This window comes from Bemisia tabaci, chromosome 1 (assembly GCF_918797505.1).
Source record: "Bemisia tabaci chromosome 1, PGI_BMITA_v3".
NCBI classification, from domain to species: domain Eukaryota; kingdom Metazoa; phylum Arthropoda; class Insecta; order Hemiptera; family Aleyrodidae; genus Bemisia; species Bemisia tabaci.
The window spans coordinates 53,898,635-53,925,318 of record NC_092793.1 but is presented as its reverse complement, the minus strand read 5'-3'; the positions used below and the strand labels follow the sequence as shown (position 1 = coordinate 53,925,318).

General features: G+C 39.4%; 1 protein-coding gene across 4 annotated transcripts in view; it reads left to right on the top strand.

The window, feature by feature from the left end:
- Nep2 (M13 family metallopeptidase neprilysin 2) overlaps positions 1-26,684 on the top strand; it is a 75,307-nt gene that overhangs the window by 12,551 nt on the left and 36,072 nt on the right. For 2 of the 4 annotated variants that reach the window (XM_072303459.1, XM_019060190.2), the window contains exon 2: positions 13,591-13,742. The exons of 1 other annotated variant lie outside the window; for it this stretch is intronic. In XM_072303459.1, the coding sequence (XP_072159560.1) occupies positions 13,720-13,742 (23 nt within the window). In that variant the 5' untranslated portion in view covers positions 13,591-13,719. Of the gene's footprint in view, positions 1-10,545; positions 10,788-13,590; positions 13,743-26,684 lie in introns of those variants that run through there. One more of the 4 variants, XM_019060192.2, reaches the window with a different exon arrangement.

Below are 26,684 nucleotides of genomic sequence, written 5' to 3'. Positions count from 1 at the left end.
TTTTCTAAACATATTTAAAATCGACCCGACGTTTTTAATAAATTTTATATTTATTCCACCGTAAAAGTAATTTGAATATTGAAAAAATACGAATTACTTTCATTGAAATTTTAAATAAATGATTTAAAGTAAAAATCAATTTTAAAAAAAGAAATAATAACACGCAAAACTCACGGAGCTCTTTGATGTAGACTGAAAACCCGCACCAAAATTAAAACTTGTCTTCACTTCAACTATTAGTAGGAAGTACTATACTTTCCTCTACTTAGATTTTCTGGATTCATGATTTTTTAAAGTAAATTTTGCAATGACTCAGCCTTGTGCAAGTAGTTTTGTAAAGCTGAGGCTAAAACTTTAGAAAAGTATCGAGAGGCAAGAACACGATCAGGTCTCACAAAAATTAGTCGTAGTTATGAGTGCTGCAGAATTTTTCTATCGAGGAAGAAATAATTTCGATCTATTGAAGTACTATTTAAATGCAAGGAAAAGGCCATTAAGAGGACAATTTTGTTTGACAATATTGTTTTCACAACATAATAAAATTGGAATCCTCACCAAAATTTGAGGTCGACGATAAAAACAGGCTAAAATTGTCATTAATATTTTTTCCGGGAGCCGGGTCGTAAAACGTATTTTAATATTTTTGTCCCCCCCCCCCCCACCTCTCAAAAATTGATCGCGGGTCAAAGTATAATTAGTATAAATCTCTTTTCCACTCATGTTCTTCGTGAAAGAAATTCTCACTGACAGTTATTATAAACTGAGTTATAGGTATTGGATGTTTCAAAGTGATTTCAATTTATAGTGAAGAGTGGAGTAGGAGACCCGATGATCCTACCTCACGAAGTACATTTACATTTAGTTTTACGATTAAGCACACGTGGCCATGAAGACTAAGTCTGATGCCGCAATTACAAATGGTCATATCAAAAGTTTAATCATTCCCGGGAATCATCTTACTGCCAGCAGTGGCGTGGCGTGAGTGATCGATCATCGATATTTCCTCATTTGTAGCTATGGTAAAGAATCGATTATTAAGGTGTTCGCTGCGAACACCCTGACAATCGATCCTTTTCCATAATTTTAAATGGCAGATCCATCGATATATCGCAAAGCATACCACGCCACTGCTTACTGCGTCCGCGTCTTACCGCCAAGCTGTCTGCATCAGCTCTGAAGGAATAAAGTAATCGCTCGTGCCTGATCAGTTTTTCTGAGAACGATTTTAAACGTAATGTAAGGAGCGAAAAAAAGGAACAATGGAGAAAAAGTCTCATGGATCCAGAGTCTAGACTCTTAAAAAATTTGACAAGAAAAAATCTCTCTATTCAATCGGATTTTTTCCTAAATCAAAAGTAAATCTGCTTGAATTAAGAACCTTGGCTCTCGATTCAAGCAAGAATCTGAATGAATCAAAAGTATTTTTTCTTGTCAAATTTTTTCAGCGTTTGGACTCCAGATCCAAGTGACTTTTTTCCGGTGAAACCTATATCCAAAACCAACATTATATAAAAAACAGTATGAGAATAATTAGTGAGTTAATTTTTTATGACGACCAGCAACTAGGAACGAAGACGTTCATACGTCGAAGACCAGGAATTTACCTTAAATTTTTAAATTTACTCGCTTAAAGACCTTTAAAATTTCGGGAGTTACTTTTGGATCATCGGAGCTTATAAGGTTGGATAATAGGCATCTCAACGAAAATATACACATATTTTGTCAGTTTGAGGTATGTTCGAAAAATGGAGGATTGGGGAATGATCCATGTTTGAAAGAAGTTGAGCACTTAATTTTTTTTTTCAATGTGAATTTTAAGCCTGAACCAAAATGAATAATTATTTTTGAAAACGTCAAGTTATGATTATCATAAAATATTTGATGGGATATTTAAGAATTTCACAACATTTAAAAATTTTGAACTCTTTGCAGTATAATGATGCTAGATTTTTCCAAATCATCTGAGTTTTGCAAATGCACGACAAAATTTAGCAATCCAGTTTTTACAAAAGAGAGAGTTCAGGATTTATTTCTTCATATGACGGAAAAAATTGTACACAGAAGAATATAAAATAAATGTGGTATGTCGATGAATGATGCGCGAGTATATATCAACACATCTTCATTTGAAACCATTGTATAGGCTGAAAAGTCAAGTACGTTAAAGTATAGTGAAAGTAGATATATGTAGATCCTACTATATCTTACGCTGGCACGCCCTACAGCAAAATCTGTCATTTCACGAGGGATTTTTCTCTTCATCCGTAGCGTGAAAAGCGTTCTATATTTCATGTAGAAATCGTGTTGAATTTAGGGTTTGAAATGCAGCGTGCATACTTAAATTTCCATTCTTTATTAACAAATCCACCAAGGTGTTAAATAGGTTTAACCGTGGGCTGTTTTTATAACTTCCTCCATTGAAACTGCACTTTACGACGGTTATGGTCTCTCTGGCAACCCATTATAGCTTGATCCATAAAACGTTGGACACCCCTCGAAAGGGTGAACTGAGGAGGTGCGAGAGAACTTTACCCATCCGTTGTCGCTGTTCTCGGTGCATACTCAAAAGCTCTTGAATGGTCAAATCAACACCACGGAGGGACCCTCGACCCGGTGTTCATTATTTATGGCCCGTTGCCGGTCGTCGAAGGCACCTTTGTGAAGCTTCTATCAAGTTTATTGAATTCCGTCTTAGATAAAAGTCAACGCCATCGATAATTTTCCCTCGAGGGGGAGCTACTTACCGCACCATCGATCCGTTTCAATCATTACGAGAATATTGCATCTGTTCTGATATTTATTGGAAGTTTTATTTAACAACGGGCGATTCTCTCCACTTTTTCGTTTTAAACGATCACGTTTGATCAATGATCATTTTTAAAATCAATTGTTCCAAAATAATGTTTTTATCGTCAGACCTATCTCAAAGTATGGAACCGTTTAAATAAATCGATTTAAGACAAAAAATCAAAATCGAGCTAAAACTACCGATTCAAAATGAATGCTGTTGAAAATACATGTTTTATCAAGGGTAATTTGGCAACTCTCGAATGTTCATACGGCGTTCTTCCTCAGCACGGCGGTATTCGCGCTGGCTGGTTTGTTCGTTGCCTATACGGCGAAATGGAAGGCGCACTTTATAATCGGAAATGTTAGTTTACAGACCAATCATTAAGAAAGGATCGCACATAAAATTCACCCTCAAAACCTGAAAGTAAGTCTAGAAGTGCTGTTTCCAATTATCAACAGATTTCTATGTATCGATCATTTGGAAACAGTGCTTCGGACCAAGATTCTGGGAGGATGATTGATTTTCCAATCGAACATTCCTAAATGATTGATAAGAAGGTTGAAATTTCGATTTCCCCTAAATAATCAACCTGGATGTTTATTAAAATTTGAAATACGTATTTCGATCGTCCCCAGAATACGTTGCCCCAAAGATGAGGATTTACCATAACGTTAGCATAGGATTTTGTCTCCCTGCGCCGATCCGACGTCTATTTCCCCGAACTTATCGACTTGACCGTGAGAAACTAGCCATACCTGCCGAAATATAAGACACTTTCTAAGTTTTGAAGTCTAATTTGGCGCCTGCGTAGTCCATGCGTGCCGGCGCGATGCTTATACCTACTTGTACAGGCGCGCGCGCGCGTGAGAACACAGCGTGGGGGTCAGCGCGGGACGCGTCGCGGCGCGCGCGCCATGCCGCCGCGCTGGAAAAAAGTTGAATAGACATGACCACAATTCCGAACGAACGATGAATGGACGACGCACAATCGATGGCATCTCGTCGGAAACTGGACAAACTCATTAGTTTGGGATACAAGTTTTTCGTTAGTGAAAGTATTTTTAAAGTGGAACTCTATTAAAGTATTTTTGACCGCCCAGTTAATTTAAAAGAGAAAAAAACCAAAAAAAAAACGGGGAAAACATTATTTAACAAAAGTATCTCTAACATCAATTAGAATGGAGTGAATATTAGTATTTGGGTAATTTATCAGCTTTAGAACAAGTCACGAAACATATCAATGTTTTCATGAGACGATTTTTAAGATAATACACACTGAAAAAGGGAGAAGGATAAATTATTTTCCACTTATCAGTGTTTTTTCACTTGCGTCAAAAGTATCTTGTTCCCTTGGATTGTCCCTCATTTAGTACACTCGAGGTTTCAAAGAAAATTTTCTTGCTAACAGTTATTGGCCAAGTCATCAAATGAAATGTCTTGTTTACGAATTATGTCTCATTCACAGTCAAAAAGAATTTTTAGATTTTACATGGTGTCTCGTAATTTCTTGGCTTGACGTAAAAAAGCACGTAATGACATTGCCTTCAAAGAAATGCGGTGAAAATTACTTTTACAACGTTTGTAAGTTGTGCGGATATTAATGAGAATCGTCAAAAATATTGCGAACATATTACACAAAATTTGTATACATGCTCTTTCATTATCTTCTTTAATTTTTAGGTTTTGCCTATAGTTGGCTGTAGGTTTCTCAATTGAAATATAAGCCTTTTAATCAGCAAAAGAAGAGGAAAAATAATTTTTAGATTAGGTTATTTCTAACTTAAATATTACTGTTTCTGATCGACACATTTTGTCCTACTGTGCGCGGATACAGAGTGTGCGATGCCAATCTGGAAGTTGTTGACACAGATTCGCGGGTCGCAGAACGAATTTAACTGTAAATCCACGCATCTCTCTCACTATTTCACTTTTCACTGATTCGATTTCGGATGGACCGGCATGACTTCCGCTTTCCGCGTCGTCGCGTTGCCCATCGCTTTGCGCACACAAAAACAGTATCGATTCGCCTATTAAAAAAAGTCGACTCAAAACAACCGGACGACATGAGGATGATCCGTTATTAGAGAAACGGGAAATCAGGCGGGAGAGGCGATTTTGACTGCAAGTGCTAATTAGACTGCAGTAAGTAGAAAGGAACCAAGCCACATCAGCTATTGCTAAATTTAAGTAGGCAATTTCATTTTGTACATGGAAACAGTCGTGCGGATGGTAAGCAAATTTCGGTGAATTTTCTGCATAGTGCGAGGCAAATTCCTTCAAATTTTCAAAGGAATCCGCACTAACGTTCTCATGTAAAAAATTAAATTGCCCAGTTAAATTTGGCGATAACTTATGTGACTTGGTTCCTTTCGGTTAAATACGGTCCGATTTGCTTTAGTTGCACACGATATGGAAATCATGAGAAAGGTGAATGGAAATATCCCTCATAAATGGAAATAGATAAAAAACGACATACCATGTAGTATTTTTTAAAAGAAAACTCCGTAAAAAATTTGGGCCACTTACGTGATTTCTTTACGCTTCTTTAATTACAAATTTTTCATGTAGAGTGATTCAGGGTCGGATTAAGGGGATGGCAACATGGGCCACGGCCCATGGCGGCAAATCTCGGGGGCGGCAAATTTTGCCCTTTTTTTAAATGTTGGTATAAAAAAATCGAATTTAGAAAAAAAATTACAAACGAGAAAAGGCAACAAAATCTCTCATTTCCTGAGAGTATAGTAATTTCTAATTGTGTCGTCTTTCAGTGATACAAGAGATAGCACCTTTAATTAGTCGAGTTAAGAGAGAAACCAAACACGCAATTTGGCCTGGAACGGCGCAACTTACAGAGAAATGATGACAAGGACTTGAGATGAAAAGGAGAAGCCCTCGGCGCGGCGGTCGGCATGTAACACATATTAGCGTCTACAAGACTGCACGAATACTTCACGCATTGCATAAAACACAGTGCGATCACTGCAGTCAGCGTGAAACGGATAGCGCCTACAAGAATGCATGAATACTTCACGCATTGCGCCAAAGACAGTGCGGTCAGCGTGAAACGCTTAGCGCCTACAAGACTGTCGGAATACTTCACGCATTGCGTCAAACACAGTGCAGTCTGCGCGGCGCGGTGGCGGATGTTAAAATCATTAAACTACATTTATGTTTGTTCTTTCATAATTTTTTCGCTCATTTCTTATGAATGGAAGGCCTCGCCCACACAGAGATAGGTTTACGGAACTTAACTTTCGGGGAAAGTTTCGTGAACTTTTGCTAGTATAGTGTTGACAGGGCTTTCCCAAATAATGTGTCCAACACAAGTAAACGCGTCTTCTGCATCCTTCCCCCGCTGGCACATTCACTTGATGGTTTTTATTGATGTTTCAAAACAAATTAGAAGGGGGCGGCAAAATACAGGCGGCCCATGGGCGGCAAGTAGGTAAATCCTCCCCTGGAGTGATTAAATTCTAACAATTTTTTACTCTTTTCACGAGTGACTATGAACAAACTTTCAAACATGTAAAAATCATCAGTTCAGATGTTCCTTTTTCCTTCTTCTTTATTGAAAATCATTTCACGAGCTGTACTACTAGGGTGTCCCGGCGTTGCGTTTTGTCCTTGTGATCGACTGCTTGATATCATTCTTGATTTGTTTTTGATACTGAGAGCACTATTCATCATGGATGAGGAAAACGTGAGATTTAGGTCTCAAATCTATATCGAATAAATGGATGCATTAAGGAAAATGTCTAATACAAAATATTTTGAGCGTGTTTACATTAGAGTCCAACATCTGATTCCCAATTTTTAGGTCAATAGTCTTGTTTGAACTGTGTGTCTGGGGGAAAGGTTGAGTTTTTTACGTAAGGCGAGAAATCATTATTCAAATCTGGCGGTATAGCTGGCTTGGTGAAAAGTCGCACAACACCGAAATGATGTGTCTATTGGATGGCGTATTTACACGTGGACATTGTATTAACCTGTACCTAAACTTAAATGTACTTAATAAGCTGCACTATTGAGTTACCTCTGTAAAAACGTATTAGCTTATTGCCGGTAGGCCCCTCATATCCTTTCGTGGACCTCATGACTGAATTAGCCGGCGGTGGTGGGCTCCTAGTTTTGCGGATCTTGTAACGCAACGTAAATGGAACAAGAGGCCGCCCTATAGCATAAAGGAGTCTTGAGGGGGGGGGGGGGTCACCCGCAGAGAATCTTTTACAATTTCGCAACCAGTCTCTGTGATTTCATAGTATTTTTGCACATTTTCAGAAGAACTAAGGCAAACGATCAATGCAATGTAATTCCTATGTATATTTTAGGAATGAAAGACATAATTTTTATCTCGTCGTAAATATTTACGACACAATAAAAGCGGAAATTCTCGCGGTTTCGGTTGAAAATTCTGTCTCGAGCTGTATTAAATTTTTAAAACCAGGACCGGAAGGCTGCCTAACTGTAAGTCTGAAGAGTCCCATGCCACATTGTGATGTGGTTATTCAGGCGAAAGAGGTGTTCAACAAGCTGTTTATTTGTATACTCTAGCTAATGGCACACTGCACTTTCCGTTTGCGCAATTCACGCGGGGTTTTACTATTTGCTGTAGCCAACACAGCATGTCACCTCAACCGCGCGGAGAGCCGGCAAGTACCTACTTGTATTCCATGTCAAAAGAGCCTATCTGCCACTGCAATGCCTACAAAGATACGCTTTTCCTCAGTAGAGGGGCTTAACTTTTCTCATCGAATCTTCCACTCCAGGAAGTTTGGGCGTATTTAGTTTTGTTTTTCGACATCAGTTTTTTTTAATTTATTTATTTATTTATTTATTTTATAAGTTACTTAGTTCAGGTCTAAGCAATTAGCTTGCTTCACACGACCGTTATCCTTAGTCAGTCGGCAATTACTAGCCAAACAAATGTTTAATACGAATTTATAAAATATAATTTCACAAAGAAATTTAATGAAAGTTTTTGAAATATCATGCAATTTTTCGTAACTTCTTCAGTAGACTCAGTGTGCCACAAAACGCATGAAAACAGCAAAATCTTAGTTTTTAAATAAAATATTATGGGTTAAATTCCAAAGTTTCCTACAGCAAACGCTCAAAAAATCGTTGCGGGTTGCATTAGCAGCCCCTGAAAAATCGTTGCAAAACTTGTTAATATATATATCATTCTTCAGCACTGGTAATCACCTAAGAAATTATTAATAAACCGTATTTTCCAATTAGGAACTAAAATTTCTAGCCCATCCGAAAAAACATATACGTGTACAGGGAAACTAACGGCGCACACGTCGTTTCTAAACTGAACTATAGATATTGTAGTTTCGAAGTACAAAACGCAGTCAAAATTAATATGGTTCAATAAAAGCCAGGTATTCCATTCCTTAAGATCGAAACGTGTTTGCTTAAATTATTTCAGTTGCTTTATTAATTTTTTCTTTTTTATATCAGTCCAAAAAGTGATTAGTTAATAACAAAAGAGAAAAACTATGTTATATGTGATAAGGACGTAGATCAACTGCGGTATGTTGGGCTGTTGAACGAACTGTGTTACATTCATGCCACAGAGGAAAAGTCGGCGTTTGGTTGGATTTGACGATATTCGCGAATTTATACGATCAAACCATCAAAACACGATTCGATGATGAGACCTTCGGACCGATTTTTACACGATTCGAATAAAATTGCGGCGAGGTAACCGAGAGTCTAACTACACCACAGTTAATGTTGTATCACAAAATTACGTCATGTGGTATTTAGCGCGTGGGAGAAATCCAGCAACACCGCAAAGCGGAAAAACAAACAGGCGAAGGTGAAAAGGAAGAGTAAAAAATGAAATAAAAGGAAAAGTCGGAAACAAGTGCGTTCCAAGTCGGTGGAGGTCTATTAGCGAAATTTGTGATGCATAAAATTCGCTTATGCGAAACGCGGGCGGCAGGCGGCAGGCGGCCATTTATCGCGGGAGGTGAGAGAGACTGACAAGGTCAGAGCAATATCATAAATATTTGACCATATTGCCCCCATGGATAGATCAAGAGTCTGTTTTTGCTCGTATTCCGCTTCGTCATTTTTTGGTCTCGATACTGTCCATTTCTTCGATGCAAAATGATTGATCCTCCTCAGATTATTGCATCACGAATTTCACAAATGTTGCGAGCTTGTTCTTATTGAGAAGCTCGTAGGGATAAACTAGTCGAGAAGACCGAGAGTTTCGAACCTACTGGATTTATATTAACAAGAACGGACACGCAGGTCTCAAGAAGGGTAGGCCTACTCGCAGTAGGATCTTTACTAACGTACAGAGAGGTCGAGAATGACCCTCTTAGACTATGGTAGCTGGTAGCCCCTTGATATGCAATGATGCAAACAGCGATTGCCACGCTGAAGTCTGCGCTAAGGAGCCAAAAAACCGTAAATACAGTCCCAGTCCAGCGACTCTTTCGCCCTCAAGATGTAATTTGCAATTTTTGGACCTCTGCATTTCGTAACTGGTGTTAGGTACGGCTATAAAATTTTTCAAGAGCATACATTTTTCAGTTCCTACTAGCCCTCTCAGGGGCCTACTAGCCCCTGAGACAAGAGGAACGCGAATCTTTCTTTAAAATCGCGGGAAAAATCGGGAGGTACCTAACAATTTTACCAGAGCCGGGCCGGGGACCTCCGCCTCCATTCGTCAACCCCCCCTCCCTCCACTCGTCAACCCCCCCTCCACTATCCTCGCCGCGACCCGAGTTCCCTACCACCAAGTGAAGCCTTAGCCTCACTCACCCGACATTTATAACTCTCCGCTCGTCTGCTTTAGCTTACTATTGGACTCATTTCTGCCAAACGGAACTATGTGCATACAGACATGAGCCCTGAGACCAATAAGAATATATGCATAACAGGGCTCACGTCATAATGCCCATAGTTCCGTTTGGCGGAAATATGTCCAATTAGCGGCTCTGCTCCGACGGTACTGCCTTGTCGTAAGAGTGGACTGGCCAGGGGAGCCAGGAATCTTACGCCTCTAATGAATATGCCAAAGCGGTGGGCTCCTTTGCCTCCCTTTCCAAATGATTACTATGATTAGTTGTTCTGTATTCTTCAAAGAGTGGTTACTCTTTTATCCCGATTTAATCTCCTAGGGACCGCAGTGGTCTTAAGGCTTGTATCTAAAAGATTTGGATGGGCCTTTAAAGTCTTTTTAAAATATACAGGGATACTTGGACCGCGTTTAGCAGGAAGGAACCAAGCCACATCAGCTATTGCAAAATTTGACTGGGCAATATTACGTTTTACAAGTAAACGTTTGTACGAATTCTTTTGAAAATGTTTAGGAATTTGCTCCGTACTATGCAGAGAATTCACTGAAATTTGCACAAAAATCGGCACAAAATTTTCGTGCAAAAAATTGAATTGCCCAGTTAAGTTTGGCAATAGCTGATGTAGCTTGGTTCCTTTCTGCTGAACGCGGTGCATTTGTGGTCCTGAGAAATCAATTTTACAAAATTTAAAGGTTCAACTCGGGCCTGAGGCAATCAAAAATGGATCCCCTGGTAGGCGCCAATGGCCGTACTCTCCCTATAAAAGCACTCAACTCTAGGCCAATCAAAAGTCTACCACGTGAGATGATGCGAGATCGTTATCAATTTTTGTCGTTTCAAGCGACGCCTTATCAGGTCTAGCGAGCTTTAGCTTGACCGTCCGGCTTCCCATGTTGATAAGGCGCTAGGGTTTCCCTCTTACATCAGCCGAATTTTTTCTCACTATCAGTCCGTTTGTCTCCCTGGCTGGGTCTCACTGCGTGTAGCGTCCCCGATTGTTTACGGTGTAACTTACGACTTAGGAGCCGCGGGTGGATTGGTCGTGACCACAGGGACGTTAAATAGTCAGTCGGTTGTGCCAGTCAAATGAGAGATCAACAGTCTGTTCGTAATATTTGGATACTTTATGTGGGTGCACGCTGAACGAAAATTCGAGATGGAGTACTTTCACTTGAGCAGTAAGTTTTTGCGCTGATTTTGAACTAAATCGTATGCTTTTAGATGGTATTTGGAAGTATAAGTTGACGATGTAATGATAGAGTGTAGTCAAGAGCCGAAAAGTAAAGTTAATTCTCAGATTGAAAGTTACTAATGGCTTTTGTAATTTTTTTGGTCTCTGCACGTCACCCAAGTAACAGAGGTTGCATCAACTTGCATCAAAATCGTTGGATTCTTGCAACTAATAGATTGATGTGCAGATTGCCTACTCTCTCCCCCGAAGGAGCTATCATTGTCGGAACTAGTTGCAATTAAGTTGAAACATGTTTCAACTTCAAAGTATTGCTGGTCGCCTATCTTTAGATTTTAAACAATTTTGGTACAGCAATTTTGCAATCTTAGCAGTTTGCAACATACACGAAGCGTCAATTGTTGTATCGAAGCATCAATGTCAACAATTTTAGTCCATTTAACTCCTGAAAAGACATTTTATTTATATCTGTTGGAGAAAGGCGGCACATACATATGTCCGGGTTTGACCCTGAAACCGGAGGCTTGCACAATTACTGATGGTCACTGGATCGGTTTAAATATTTTTGGGTTGGACGCAGATCCAAAAAAAGGGCTGATTACCGCCAAATTTTTCAGAATGAGACCCCTCACTTCTCTTTATTAACAGGCTTAAATAAAGGTTTCCTTTAATTTGATGAAATTGAATGTACCTATAAAAAAGCAAAAATACCGGGATCATTTTGTAGGTTTCAAAGGAAAGAATGTGTTGAAACGCGTTTAAATTCAAAAATACGCACAAATTGATGATCTAATCCCAAATTTTGAAACGTACTTAAGTATCCACAAGCTCATCGTGACAGCATTCGCAGAGATACTACATTGCAGTGCACATAAGAGTACCTAATTGCTCATTTTTTTCAACGTAAATACTAAATTAAATCGTGCTCATTTTTTGTTATCAAATTATTTTACGCACAGTTACGTCATCACTGATATGAACGATGAGTGGTGCTGTTACTGACAATTTTCCTCATACTCTACCGACGCGAAATTGAAAAGATCGAAAAGTTTTTGAGGTTTATTTAGTTTGGTTTTTGGTTGTTGAGTGGCAAAACATCGTGGTTAATGAGCATTATTTTTTCACAGAAACTTTATAAAATCTGCCTTTATTCGACGCGCACGCTAAAAACAAGTATCTATCATTGATGGCGGGAAAAGGAAAGCCATTGGCTAGCACCGGCCGGCTAAACTATGGTATTGAGAAACTTTTACGGAGGGTCAAAGCGGAAGTTGTAAAACAAGCACGCGTCCAAAAACCACCGAAAGAGAGGCTTGTCCGGTTATCACTGGTGCGGTGCTTTCTCACGTTTAAAATAGCTTGCTAATTCAGCATTGTTAGTCATATCTCACTTAAATTTAACCCTTTGTATGTCTTATCTATATTTCCTCATTGTTTTTCTTAATAACCGTTAATACTGTTGTCGCTTGTTTTTTCTCGATAATATTGAGGTGTTGCCAGACATTTGCCGGAGACATCTCCAGGGGGATATTTTTAATACATAAATAAATACATATTGAGTTTATATTTAACCAAGTAGCTATTTAGTTCAGCGCTTCTTTCAAAACCATTAATTAGGAGTCTTCAAGCGACTATAGGAGTACTATACATACGTAACTCCGTACCGCGGCCGATTTCCTGGTACAAACTTTGAGTGCGAGCCAAAAAAAGCTTCCACAATCTTCAAGCTCCATACTTCTCACTGTCCCTTTACTTAATGTGTGATAAAATATTCTAATTATAATAGCTTTTCACACCTACTCTTCACTTATGCACAATGTTTCTTTTCGTCATTTCAAGACATAAACTCTAAAGCAATGTAAGCTACTTACGATGTTAGCGTCATTTTAAACTTTTGACTCTTTCTTCCTATTTTTGTACAATCACTTTATCCTCATTCTTCTTTTGTCATTTTTACTTTTCCTCCCGTCTTTCTACTCCTCATCATTTCTCCTCTCTCATTTTGGCACCCCCGTTATTTAATGACGCCTGGCGCGGTCGCCCCTGATGCACCACCCTTAATCTGTTCCTGCTCTAATTTTAGATCCTCGTCGCGTGTAAAGTCCCATTATAATGAGAGTAAAGACAATGCGAATCCATTTCTGATTGGTTCTCGTATTTTAGGCCTTCACAGTGTCACAAACGGGAATAAAGATTACATTTTCACAGATTGCAAAGATTATAAACTGGAATGGACCGGGGAATTGGGGGTACGACAACGAACAAATGGAATGAGAGAGGGAACGGAGACAGGATCTCGGGAATGGGTTGATCAAAGAGTACAAAAAACGTCCGATTTGTGCAGTCTTTATTCCCGTTTGTGACATCCATAAAGTCGCGTTGACTCAACTCTCTCTATAAAGGGACTCTACCGAAAAGAAGGCTCTTTTAAAGTTCGGAGGAAGGTTCCTTTGAAAATAGATTAGTTGCGATTGCGGAAATTGGCTTTCGGTTTCCATCGATGAAATGGGAGTAGCGCGCGAGGATGAGACGGGCAAGGACGAAGACGCGGATGACTGAATCGCGAGCTTGTTTTGCCGGTAGGATATCTTCCCGGCGCGGAGCGGTAATAATTAAGATGAATCGGGGGTTGGTAGTGAAGTGCCGCCTGCCGCCTCTACTCGGGAAACCACGTCCATATCACTCGCGCAACTTCGACGTCTGGCGGCTGACGTCTGCTTTATGGCTCGCACGTAATTAAAAGTGTCGAAACGACGAATAAATTGTAATTAATCTCTCGGAACTCGGCACAGCTTTCCATTCCAGCTCGTCACGTAAAAGATATGCCGGGGACATATTTTTAACGCACGCCTTCCCGGAGGAAAACCTTTCCGACTTGAATCGTTATTAATAGTTTGCGAGGATCCAGTCGAGCCGACACGATGACAAATACGCCGATAATCAAGTGAGTATTCCTCGTTTCTCTAATTGTTGATCATGTGTTTCTTCATGAGCCATTACTCAGGCTCATCCTTTGTCTATCATTAGGAATGAGTCTCATAAATCACCGCTACATGTTACGAGTGGTTATATCAGATCAGCGCGCGGCGCAACACTGCGCTGCCTGACATCAGCCAGAGTGCGCTCTTGCTTTACGATTGACTGATTTAGTGACTACGTCATTCGATATAATATCGAACTCTTGGTTCAAACCAAAACAAACTAACATATCCTCATGTGCGAATGCTTCATGAATTAATTCTGTCAATTTATTAAAATCTAGTCATGGACCGGTCATAAATCAACTAAAGACTCATTGTAAGAACTCATTCGATTGTACGAAACACTTAGACGCAGTTTACCACCATGGTGCAAAAGGCACGTAATGGTGCGAATCAGAAACAATGTTCTATGTTTTTTAACATTTGAACCAAGGGTTTGATATTATACCGAATGACGTAGCCACTAAATCAGTCTATTAAGGTGATTTACAGGTTTTCGATGAGTGGATTCGTCAATCAATTGGATTTTCAAAAATCGAAAATTCAGTGATCGATGAATAATTGAATCGAGTCAGAATTAATTGATTCATGTTCATATTTTGAAACGGTAAAGTTTCAAAATAACAATCGGCATTAGAAAAAAAAAGTCTCTTGGAGCCAAAGTCCAGACTCTTCAAAAGTTTGGGGGAAAAAACTTTTGATTCAATCGTATTTTTGCTTAAATCGAGAGTCAGCCTCTCAATTTAAGCGGATTTCCTTTTGATTCAAGCAAAAATCCGGTTGAATCAAGAGTATTGTTTCTTGTGAGACTTTTTAAGAGTCTGGACCTTTGGATCCAAGAGACTTTTTATCCTATGTGCCGTTCCCTGGGATGCCCGCCAGGGTTTTCAAGTGTGAATTAGCTCTAATTGTGATGAATATGGTGATAAAAAAGCATGTGTACAGTATACCAAAGACATGGGCTCTGAATTCACCGTATGTTGATTCACATTTCTGACTGAACTTTTCCCGAACTCTTCCGAAAAAAAAAAAAAATTAAAAATATGTTGAATTGCGCACCGATTTTTACTGAAGTGACCATGAAACGACTTTGCCGTATTCGTCGTTCTTAGTCTTACATCAGAGACAGTAGGTGCCGCAGCCCACGTTATACGACGGGAACGTTGTTATGTCTTTAAAAAATTAATGCATTATTTGAAAAATTGACAATGTTGCAATAAAAATCAGCAATAGTTTATTTCATCGGTACAGTAGGCAACGTCGATTAAGTTGCAGTGCAAGAGAAACAAGCAATTCTCCTATAGTTAGTGCCAAATACGATGAACATTTATTTTCACTCTAAGATGCAACTATTCGAGCTCCTCGGATGTCCGTGTTGCATACCCACGAAAGGGAAGGCTTTTTACTGCCAGGCGTTCACCACTCTTCACCCGCGGTCCGCGGCGCCAATGGTGGGCTTTACCGTGCGGATCATAAAAAGCAGAGCGCTTTCAATTATTCGTTTGTACAAAAACATCTCCTAGGCACGAGCAGTTGCAAACAAGTGCAGGATATGAGTAACTTTTGTGCGTCAGTTTTGATAACGGGATGTGCTAAGCATGATTTGGAGAGCACCTATTCATGCCTATGAAATGTCTTCAAAGTAAAAACAAAAAGGCATTTACCAGACATTAGATTATGTTAGATCCGCGCAGTAAAGCCTGCTGTACAATTATACGAGCCTCTCAGAGAGAATGGACATGAAATAGAGAATTTGCAGGCGTCTGAAATTTGATGAATTTCGTGGTTAAGTGGAAACAATTGAGTGAACTGAACACGAGGATACCCTTTGTTCATGAATTGAACAATTATTGGAGAAGGTATGACAAAATGATCCAATCTGCTAAAATACGTGTGTTTAAATGGGAAATGCCGCCAGATGACGTCACTAGGCGGTGCATTTTCTTATTTCTAAACCTATTTTTTATACTATCACCTATATCAGAAAAAATTATAAAAAATACTGTGGAATCAGCTCTTTAGGCACTTTCAGATGAAACAAATAAAAAATTTGCGTTCGAATTCTCAATTGTCGACTAAATTACAAATTATTTATTTCTGACATTATGACTTTAATGGGGATGTTTCTTGCAGGAAATTTCACGAGAATATCAATGAAACCAGTTCTAAAACTTCAAAGTTCCGAATGAACATCGATATGAGTTTTTAAAGTTTCCACATTTTGTTCGACTCCTCTCACAGACTCGCTCCACTGAGCGCCGCGCACCGCTAGTGAGGCGGTCATTGTCTGAAGTCAAAACGCCTTCACCTTCGTGCGTATGCAACACGGACATCCATGGAGCCCGAATAGTTGTATCCAGGCGCTATAATGAGATTAGTTTAGTATCCGTCGCATACGACACTAACTGGAGCTTTGATTAGTTCTCGTACATCTTAACTTAATTCCAGCGTTTCCCATTGTGCCTATGAAGTAATCCATTACTGATTTTTATCACGACATTGTCAATTTTCCGAGATATACCTTATTTCATGTATCAAAACGCTGCCGGCCCGCCAAATCGCATAAAAATTGGGTATCTGAGCATAGCATTTGTGGAGTTTCCTTTAACCTACTTTAATGAGTCGTCCATGTTCGGGTTTTTATTTTTATTTATTTTTTTTTTGTCTTCCCCCTTGGAAATACTAATTTTGACTTTTAAAAGTTAATTCTCAGAAAAAAATTCTGATGAATCTCACGTAATCTGGATCGAAAACTATAACCATTGCATTTGTCTCTCCACAAAATGAAATGCGACAGGAAATCTGTGACATCACAACCCTATTTGCACGCATAAACTTTCCTAGGTGTAGTGGCGTATCTTCAGCACAATGAAGTCTGGTAAATGTATTAGTGAAAATTATACTATGATCTACTCTGGTAAAGTGGAAAAGTGGACTGCGTCTAGTTAGATATTTACTTTCTTTCTTGAAAGTACGTATAATAAAACGCTGAATGAAAGAAATTGGTATTTTTTTGGACGAACTCCAGTCGTATTCTTAATCACATCAACCTGACCATAGTTTTTAACACCCGCCCCCGCCCCACCTCCATCCTCCTTGCCGGCAAAAGGACGTTACCTCAGTTACAAATAAGCCATTTTATGAATGAATCTTAATGCTATCCAGGACTCGTGAAAATTGAGTTGAGCCTTTTCCGCATTGAATGACGAATTTCCACGCACGAGCGCTCCTGGGGTGAAAATCAAGACACGTATTTTTGAAGAAAATCAAAAATAATTTGGAACTGAGCTAGTAGGAGCGCCATGAAAAGGACGCCGGCACCGCGACGCGTCGCGTCGTCGCGCGGAAAAACAATGCGTCGTCGCAACGTCACGACGTCAGTTGCGTCGCCACGGCATACGTGACATTGTTGTACAGTAGTGTAGGCATTGAGACAGACTAGGAAATTCTAAGTTTCAGGATATTTTTTTTAGTCGAAGAAAAAATTGTTTTAGGGTAACTTTTTTCTTTTTTAATTTTCGGGTTCTTAGTAAAAAGACAAAATCTTATTTGAAAGCCTGAGACTAGTTTTTAAAACATTTTTTGGAGAAATCAATTCTGTATTTGAGGTTCTTACGGGTTTGTACGGGAGAGATACATTTTAAAGGGGCCAGATAAATCTTTTTGGCAATATATCTAGTTTTTCTTTCTTTATTTTATCTAATTTACGACGATCAGCAACTAGGCTATTTACGTCGGGGACCAGGAAACCTTAAATTTTTAAATTTAATTGTTTAAAGAGTTTTAAAATGTCGGTGATTACTATTGGATCATCTTCGCTTAAAGGATGGATGTTATGAGGGAAGGAATTCTGAATTTTGATGTGTGTAGCATAGGTTTTTGGGCAAGAGAGGAAAATATGGTCGATTGTAAGGGGATCTAGTTTGCCTTTGCTCCTTATGGATCAAGTTACACAAGGTGCGGTGGACAGTTATAATTTGACGAATGATTTCGTATTTTTTTTTTAATTACTACTGGGCAAGAAATAATAACAGCCTCATATTCACAAGCAGTTATTTTGAAACTACACACAAATCTCAATTGAATCAAGTACATCAAAATTTCAATCCTTTTAGATCCAATTAGGCATAACACGAAACAATAAGAAATAAACGCAAAATTTGCCAGGTATGTATGTTTCAATGGGTTTTCGCGGTTACAAACTCTGCTCGTTTACTTACTGGAAGACGTAAGACGACGTCATTGGACACTCTAATGAATTTCTTCAAATGGTCACGACTTTGTGTTGCTCCCTTCCATACTGCCGTGCTAAGGAAGAACGCCGTATGAGCCTTCAGACACTGCCAAGTTTCTACCGATAAAAACTGAAATTACTGGGAAAATTGTGAATACCATTTTCCAAAATTTTCAGACATTTTTGGCCGTAATTCAATCTAAAATATCTTGAAATTTCAAGGAAAAATATGCATTAATGTTATCAAACATACATGTTTTTTCGAGGGCGATTTAGCAACTCTCAAGTGTTCATACGGCGTTCTTCCTTAACACGGCAGCATAGGCAACTACAAAGAGCGTTTCTGCGTGATTTTTTAGGAAATATCCGAAACTGAGCACAATCTAGAAACCGTGATTTAAGAATTAGTGAAATTATTCGCGCGAATGCGCATAGCTGGAAGGATGCTGGCACGAGAGTGTGCCGAGTCCGATCGTGCTATGACATGGCTTTTAATCGGTGCGCCACCGTGTCCTCTCTCCGCATGCAGCAATTATACATGCACGCACTCTGCCCATTGTAGCTGTATTATATCAGCCGTTTCCGATGTGTCGACACTTTATTGTTCGTTTTTTGAGCATTAAAATTAACAGACGACCCGTGCTCCCCTCATGCAATTCTCTTGTTCTTGTTCTTAGCCGAGGAGTATAATACAAGATCGATAACCTTTGCCTTAAGGTTGAGTGCCTTACATCCTCAATTATCAACATCTCACCATAGATTGGTTTCTTATGAGCATCCTCCTCCTCCCATCGGCAAGAGTCATTGTGCTTAAGCGACCACATGTTTTCACAATTTTGCTGCGGGCCTACGAGAGTGCGCGTTCCCTCGATCTTCCTAGCTCTATGATTTCAAAATCATAAATAAATAGGCCCTCCTGCGGGCTCATTTTGGACATTGGTGGGCAGACCCTGGTAAAAATTGGCGATAAGAGCCGCGTTTCAAAATACCACAGGAGTTCTTGCAGCCGGCTAAAGAAGGCTACAGAAAATAATACAGCTGGCTGTAGAATGCGGAGAAAATCATACGGCCGGGCTATACGAAGTGATGAAAAATTATGCAGCCGGGCTATGGTTCCTATTGCCGGGCTTTACACTTTATCGCCTGGCTGTTGCTTTTTCGTCATCAATTATAAAAGGCTATAAGCAATTGTGTAGAAATTCGTGTGCTACGGAACCACCTTAATATTTACAAAACACACATTATATTTTCCTTTATTACATAATTTTGTTCATCAATTAAAATTAATTTTTTTTTTTTCATTTCAAAATCATGAGTTGAATGAGGCTGACTCCGCCAGATTAAATATTAGAGCCTAATCCAAAGCGAAGTGGCGACGCACTGGCGCCTACAAACCTAACAGGGATACTTCACGCATTGCGCAACGCGTGAAGTATCCCTGTTAGGTTTGTAGGCGCCAGTGCGTCGCCGCTCCGCTTTGTGTTAGGCTCTAATGTTTAATCTCGTGGAGTCAGCGTTTTTCAACTCAGCGTTTCGCGCTGGCTGCCCGCCTGCCGCGCCGCTGCGTGTCACGGCGCTTGAAGCAACTATTTCACACCAGAGGTATTGCACAGTATCATACGAAACTGAAGGCGCTCTAATATATTAGGGATGGGAGGCATCCATCAAAAGCACGGAGCTTTCCTCGCAAAATAAATCAAGATACTACGGCTCAAAAAGAGAGCAGTAGTCCGAAAACTCAATAAGTCCTAGCATCCGTAATTAGTAACGATTAGCATACACTTTATCGCCTGGCTGTTGCTTAATCGCCATCGGCTATAAAAGGCTATAAGAAATTGTGTAGCCGGCTATAGAAGCTATTGGAAATCTTACAGCCGGCTGTAGGTCTATGGTATTTTGGAACACAGATTCAACTGCCAATTTTTACCAGGGGAGCGATAAAGAAATGGGACGAAGGGAAAATAGTACAATCCTATTGGTGGAAGCAGACGGTCGCAATAGACTAAGTGGGTATATGTATAATATAGACTATCCAACGGCTGCCAACGAGAGACCCATATTACTTTGTCTATCAATTTCCATGATCAGCCCTCAGTTATTCGATTTCGAGGTTAGACAAATAAATTTGTGCTCGTCGGAGAGTGACCAATAAATCCGCGGCAATTAAAAGTAAACAAAACTGGATTTTCTCTTGCTATTTGAATATGAGAAATAATTACAAACCCGCGAGAAAATAAATTACTCGAAGGCTTGAAGAATCTTTCATGGGAAATGGAGTAAAAATTGGGTCACCTGGATAGACCACGATAATTTTGGCGACCGTTCAACCGAAATCAAACATCTGAGCTGATTGTGAGCTGACTTACTCTAAATCTAGTTGGTGTATTCCGCTTTTCGTATGTCTCGCTTTGTCATGGCATGCAGAATCGGTCCACACTCCACTTTTTGTCAAAGGCCAAGGGAAAGGCTTTATTTTCCCATCACTACCGGTCCGATAACGTTCCTAATCTCTGTTTTATCATAAATTAATCGGCAAAAACTCAGAGGAATGAATGGATGAGGATTTAATTGTTCATAACATTGAGCAATCTAAATTTGTTGATTTTTCATTGCTTTCCCCAAAAGAGAGGAAAATTATCACCTCCGTTGACTAGCGCATGTTACGCTATAATGCTATGGTCCAAGGATGAATACACTTGGACAAATTAAAAAGAATAATTTGCTCAGCAACATTGTTCATTATTTCTGAATGGCACGTGTGCACATTTTAAAATACTGTATAAAATTCATATTATGGGCAACTTAGTGCTTGGGTTGCTAAAGCAGCTTGAAGGCAAGGCAAATCTCATGGCATCAGTCTCATCAGCAGGCTGATAGTTGTGATTAATAGACAAAACTATAGATAAAAAAGACATAGGGAGTCTGGAGCGATCTTGTTGGTTGAAATGGTTGGTTCCTATAGACTGAGGAAGAAAATGATGGACTAACCACAGGGTTTCTCGTAGGTTACCATATAGTTAGTCTATTACCTACCTCCATTTTGTCCCTCGTAAACACCCGCTGCCACCAATAGGACCCTTCCATATAAACCTGTTATCTTTTTTGTCTATAGCTTTGTCTATTAATTTCAACGAGCAGCCCGCAGATGCCGGTAACGGTGACTAAAGTTGGTAATAGGCATCTTAATCTGTCGTTAAAGAAGGATCAACAAGTATGGGGAATGTATTAGATAGGTTGTGCGTCTTACGGCTTCTGGACGTTCACGTTTCAATCATAATAATCATAACTACACCAACTTCATGGCTCACTTTCTCAGATTCATGACTTTATGACTCCTTTATCACCCAAGTTCTTCTCATTACTTAAATCCTAGATTCACATGAATGAGATTCAGTTTATTCCACCATAAAATTATAATTTTCGTCGGAGAGCATGCACATTATTTCTCTGAAAATGCGTTAATCTGAAATAAAAATGAAAATGAATCGTAAAAATTCTAGTCTTGCCTGTATACATTCTATTTCTATTTCTGACCAAGTGTCAGCTCTACTCTTAGGATTGAGAAAAATTATTTTGCAGTTTTAGAACACGCTCGACTGACAGATTAGATAAAGGGGTCTGTTGCGACTACTTCCCATAAAAAAACTCCCAGAGTTTTGGAAGAAAAATTGTCTCACTTTTGCAAATTGCTCAGAAATGTAGATTCGCACTCATTAGTTACTCACATTTGTTGTGGCTAGCCTATACCATAAATCTTAGAAACTGAGATTAACTTGTAAAAAAAAATGACCTACGCAAATATTGGAGTCAACGAATTATTGATGATGTCAACTTTGTGATGATTCAAAGTGATACAAGATGATCGCCGCGTAATCACGGAAAATTTAGCTCTAGACGTGACTCAGCTTTTCCATTCGAAACCTTGACATCTTAAATCTTGCCCTTAAATCTAATATAAGATATTTTTTGTAAAGAAACTTTGATTAATTTAGGGAGACAACCCGCTGCTCTCATTTGTAGTAAATTACTTTCTACTCATAGTTCGTCGTAAATCAAAGAAGTGACTCATGCGCAAAAAGTCCACATTCTCCAGTGCGATTATCGAGTCAGTCACAGGCAATTCTTGAATGGAAATCATGTGTTAAGAAAGGAGGAAAACGATTTAATGAATGCCATACATGCGAGGATTTTTTTTTTTTTTTTTTCGTCCCAAGATTTTGAACTCAACAAGACTCGAGCTGGTTTCGTGGCCAATAATTACCGTCGTTTTAATGACAATGAGAAGGATACGGACTTATCTTCAAACTTCTTCGCGGTACCTTGGTTATTTTCTTTTGTTATTCGTTCGTGAGCGGATGGTCTCTCTCCAGTTTCTCCCTCTCAGAAAAGCAGGAGCACGGTCTTGACGTTTAGGCACTCCACAAGTTCTAGTTGAAATACCTACATTATAAAACAATGAGCGATGCCCCATCATGGTAGGTCTCACGGATCTGTAGGCTAATATGTCAAGGGTATTTTTATGTTTTTAATACATTTTTTTTTATTTATTTTGGGAGTGTGACTTCCAGTTTTGTGGAGTCAATGAGCGTCTGCAATAATCAGGGGCTTAAAGGACCGCGTTTAACAGAAAGGAACCAAGCCACATCCGCTATTGCCGAATTTGAGTGGGCAATTTAATTTTTCACACAAAAGCGGTCGTGCGGATTTTTGTGAAAATTTCAGTGAATTTTCTGCATGGTACGAGGAAAATTCCTTAATATTGTCAAAGAAATCCGCACGAACGTTCTCTTTTAAAAAATTGTATTGCCCAGTTAAATTTGGCAATGGCGTATTCACGTCTCTTTGTGCTTGTAAACAAGAGTTCCAGCTTTTTCCAAGTCAAGAAGTCTGAGCTGATAAATAGGAAAATAGTTGAAGTGATGTTGGCCTAATGATTTAGAGAAAGCATTATTTTGAAGTGAAGGAAATAAAAACAACTTGTTTATTTTATCAGGTATGTATAAATGTAATCACACACACGAAATTAGTTTTGCTTGATCCGTTTTGTTTTTATAAGAATAAAATTGAACTTTTGAATGGATCGGAATTGGTGATATAACGATAACAACTAGTGATGCCTGATCGCTACTGACCATTCCACACAATTCATAGTGACTTTGTTTCTGCCTTCTAGTAAATATCTACTCTTGGGAAATATCATGCAAAAATCGAGTATAATGTGATATTATAGTGAAAAAAAGGGCGGGAGGTAGGCATCAGCGAACATTTGAGCCATGCACTGCAATAATTGTAATTTTTTCCCCAGTTTTACTAGATATCTTTACCTTAGTAACACGCAAAACATTTATTTCTACACAGACAAATTAATTTATTCTACCTCCTCGGTTTTCGGCGAGGATTATTGTTTTGAAGATGTTGTTTTTGGAGCGACTATTATTAGATACCTATCTTTTCAGACAAAGGCCACTTTGTTGATCAGTTCCTGACTGAAAAATAAACTCATAACTTTTGCCCTTGAACATATGCGAATCAGCATCTCCTTTCGATTGTTTTTCCAGTTCCAGTCGCGAAGACACAAAATTGCTCGCATCCTGCACGGGGCATTTTGCATTTGCTCGATATTGAGTGGAGCAAAAAATTGTCATCTCTGGGTTAGCAAGTGGACGCAAATTGTTACATGTCCCATACGACCCGGAGGACATATAGTCATGAGTGGAACAGTTGCTCTTTGATGCCCTCTATTGATTGTGAGGAAATGAAACGATTGACAATAACGTTAAAAAAGGAAGTACCTGATTAGCAACATCACATGAAACACTGCCTAATTTTTCGTGAAGTTAAATGTTTGATATCCGTCCGTGTTAGTCTGCAAAACTGGGTTACTGTGAGGATCAGTGCTAAAAAAGACCATTTTTTTTGAGAGGCGACTTTTCTTCTCAAATTAAGGATTAGATAAAATGCTACAACTCTAATAATGTTGTCAAAATTAGTATCCTTGCTTAGCATGATTCAATGATCATAAAACAGGAGACACCTTGGAACGCCTTATCGCCTGGCCCTCAATGAGATTGATAGTGTAATTATGTCACAGAGCTCTGCTCCCAATCAGCTGTGCAATCATACCATTAACGACCCGATGAAAAGGTGAGAATACCATCATAGCACAGTAGCACGCCTCAAAATCTCCTAACTCGCTGTCATGTTCCGAGCGGCTGACGACTCTCTCACCAAAATAATCACGATACCCATGGACACCTACATATTTCTTTGCACTGCCGAATCAACGCTCTACGGGAAGGGTGGGTCGAGGAGAACATTATACTTGATTTGAGGGGCTTGCAGAACAAGGTGCATAAGTGTATAGTTTTTGAAAAAAATGGAGACATTAATGATTCAGTTAAACTAGTCTTAATGCATGTCCAATGAAAAATTCGCTCCCAAATTCCAATTTTTAAGCATCAAAAAGTCAGTTTGAACTTTCTTTCCGCCATAAGGTTCCATGTAATGTTGAACATTCAAACTTGTTTTTCTCGAAATAGCAAAAACTGCACTTGAGCACCTTGTCCTCCAAACCCCTCATTTGGTTTTAACGCGTCAGAGGATTGGAACCCAAGTCACAAAAGCGTTACGAGGAAGTAGAGGTAGGAAGGGGGGATCAAAATTTCGGAATTTAGCGTCAAGTTGTATTTTACGACTAGCTTCTTGTGATTTTTAAATGTCTTTTATGCTCAAAAGAGGACGGCATCTTCATTTCCTCATGTCCGGGAACTTTCCATGTTTATTTTCAATGTTCTCGCCGGTCAAGCGTACCTTCTCTTTGACCCCCCATTGAAAAATTACTTGCGGCGAGAAATCTACCCATCGATTCGGGAAAGTTGATCTTGGGAGTTGGTCGGGCCGTTGAGGTAGCAGGCTCATGGAACCGAATGGGAGGTCCTAAATTTAAAGGAGACAACGTGCGGGCAGCTCGTAAACTATGAGATTAATTCGTGGAATACGGACGAGGTACCAGGTACCCGCCGTTAAATACTCGTAAAGAACATAATCGGAGAGATGAGCGGGTCAAGGTCAGTTTATCATCGCGTTCCGCTCGCGCCCGCGCCACCTTCAGGTCCGAGCTGAAGACAGTTGTTACGGCCGTGCTAAGTAAAAACGCCGTATAATCCTTTACATGTTGCCAGATTTCCGTCACTAAAAACCGAATTTACTGAGAAATTTTGAATATTTTTTTTTAAAATCTTTAGACGATTTTGTTCGCAATCTCATCTAAAATATCTGAAAATGTCGAGGTTTAAAAAATATGAATAACTTTTCTCCAAAATATATGTTTTATCCAGGGAAATTGGCAATTCTCGAATGTTCACACGACGGTTTTCCTTAGCACGGCAGTATGAGCATTCGAACATTGCCAAATCTCTTCTTTGAAAATATGTATTTTTTGAGGAAAGTTTGGGTATTTTTTCTTGAAAGTAAAAACGCCGTATGATCCTTTGGATGTTGACAGAATTCCATCACTAACAACCGAATTTACTGAGAAATTTTGAATGTATATTTTTTTCTTTTTAAATTTTTAGACAATTTTGTCGCAATCTCATCTAAAATATTTGAAAACGTCGAGGAAAAATGTGAATAACTCTCCTCCAGAATACATGTTTTATCCAGGGAAATTTGGCAACTCTCAAATGTTCACACGAAATTTTTCCTTAGCACGGCAGTATAAGCATTCGAACATTGCCGAATGTCTTCTTTGAAAATATTTATTTTTGAGGAAAGTTCGGGTATTTTTCCTTGAAATTTTATGACTTGTTAAATCATACTACGAACGACGTCTCGACCGAAAATATGAAGTATACTCAAGTGAAAACGGCAACGCAGCACTTCAGAGCCGGGAGTCATGTTTAGCGGGTGGTATCTTCCTCTCTTAAGTCCCGAGATAAAGCAAGGGAAACCAAAATTCAACAGGTTGAAAATTACAGCTCGGCACAGGCCCTATCAGCTATCACGCGACCGCACGCAACAAGCCGGCTGCGGCTGCCGACTCTCTTTAATGAACACCCCCCCCCCCCCAACTATACCCCACCCCGCTCATCCAGTCCCCTTTTGTCCCCGAAAACCGCGTGCCTCCCGGTGACACGTGGTCGGTGGCTCTTAAATCATTGTTAAAAGTGCGCTTCCAATGAGTGATGGAGAACCTCCACATTTTTCTCCCAGTTTCAGATTTTATTTTTTATTTTTATGCTACCGGTGGGGTTCGTCTGTTTTCGCCACCTGCGACAAATGAAGAGGAGACACGATCGTCGTGAAGGCAAAAGTTCAAACACTTGAGAGTTATGAAGGACCATTTTAAAGTAGGGCACATGGAAAACTCGAGTTGCTCAGATTGCACTACTTCGCCATCTTTAACCCTGATGAAAATCCACCTGACTTTGCACACAATATTTCGGAAAATTATCTCAAATGATTAGAAAATTTTAGACCTAAGGTGGTGAATTTTTCAATTTAATAATGCAGACTTGTTTCAATTTTTGACTTCTGAACCCGCGGAGGATTGACATTACGTTAAAAAAGCTTAATGTTTAGGGCAATGAAATAGGCACTTCTCTACGTCATGGAATGCCCATGGGACAAGGGTGCGTTGCCCCTTACCGCTGTTTCGTCTGATGAGCTTATG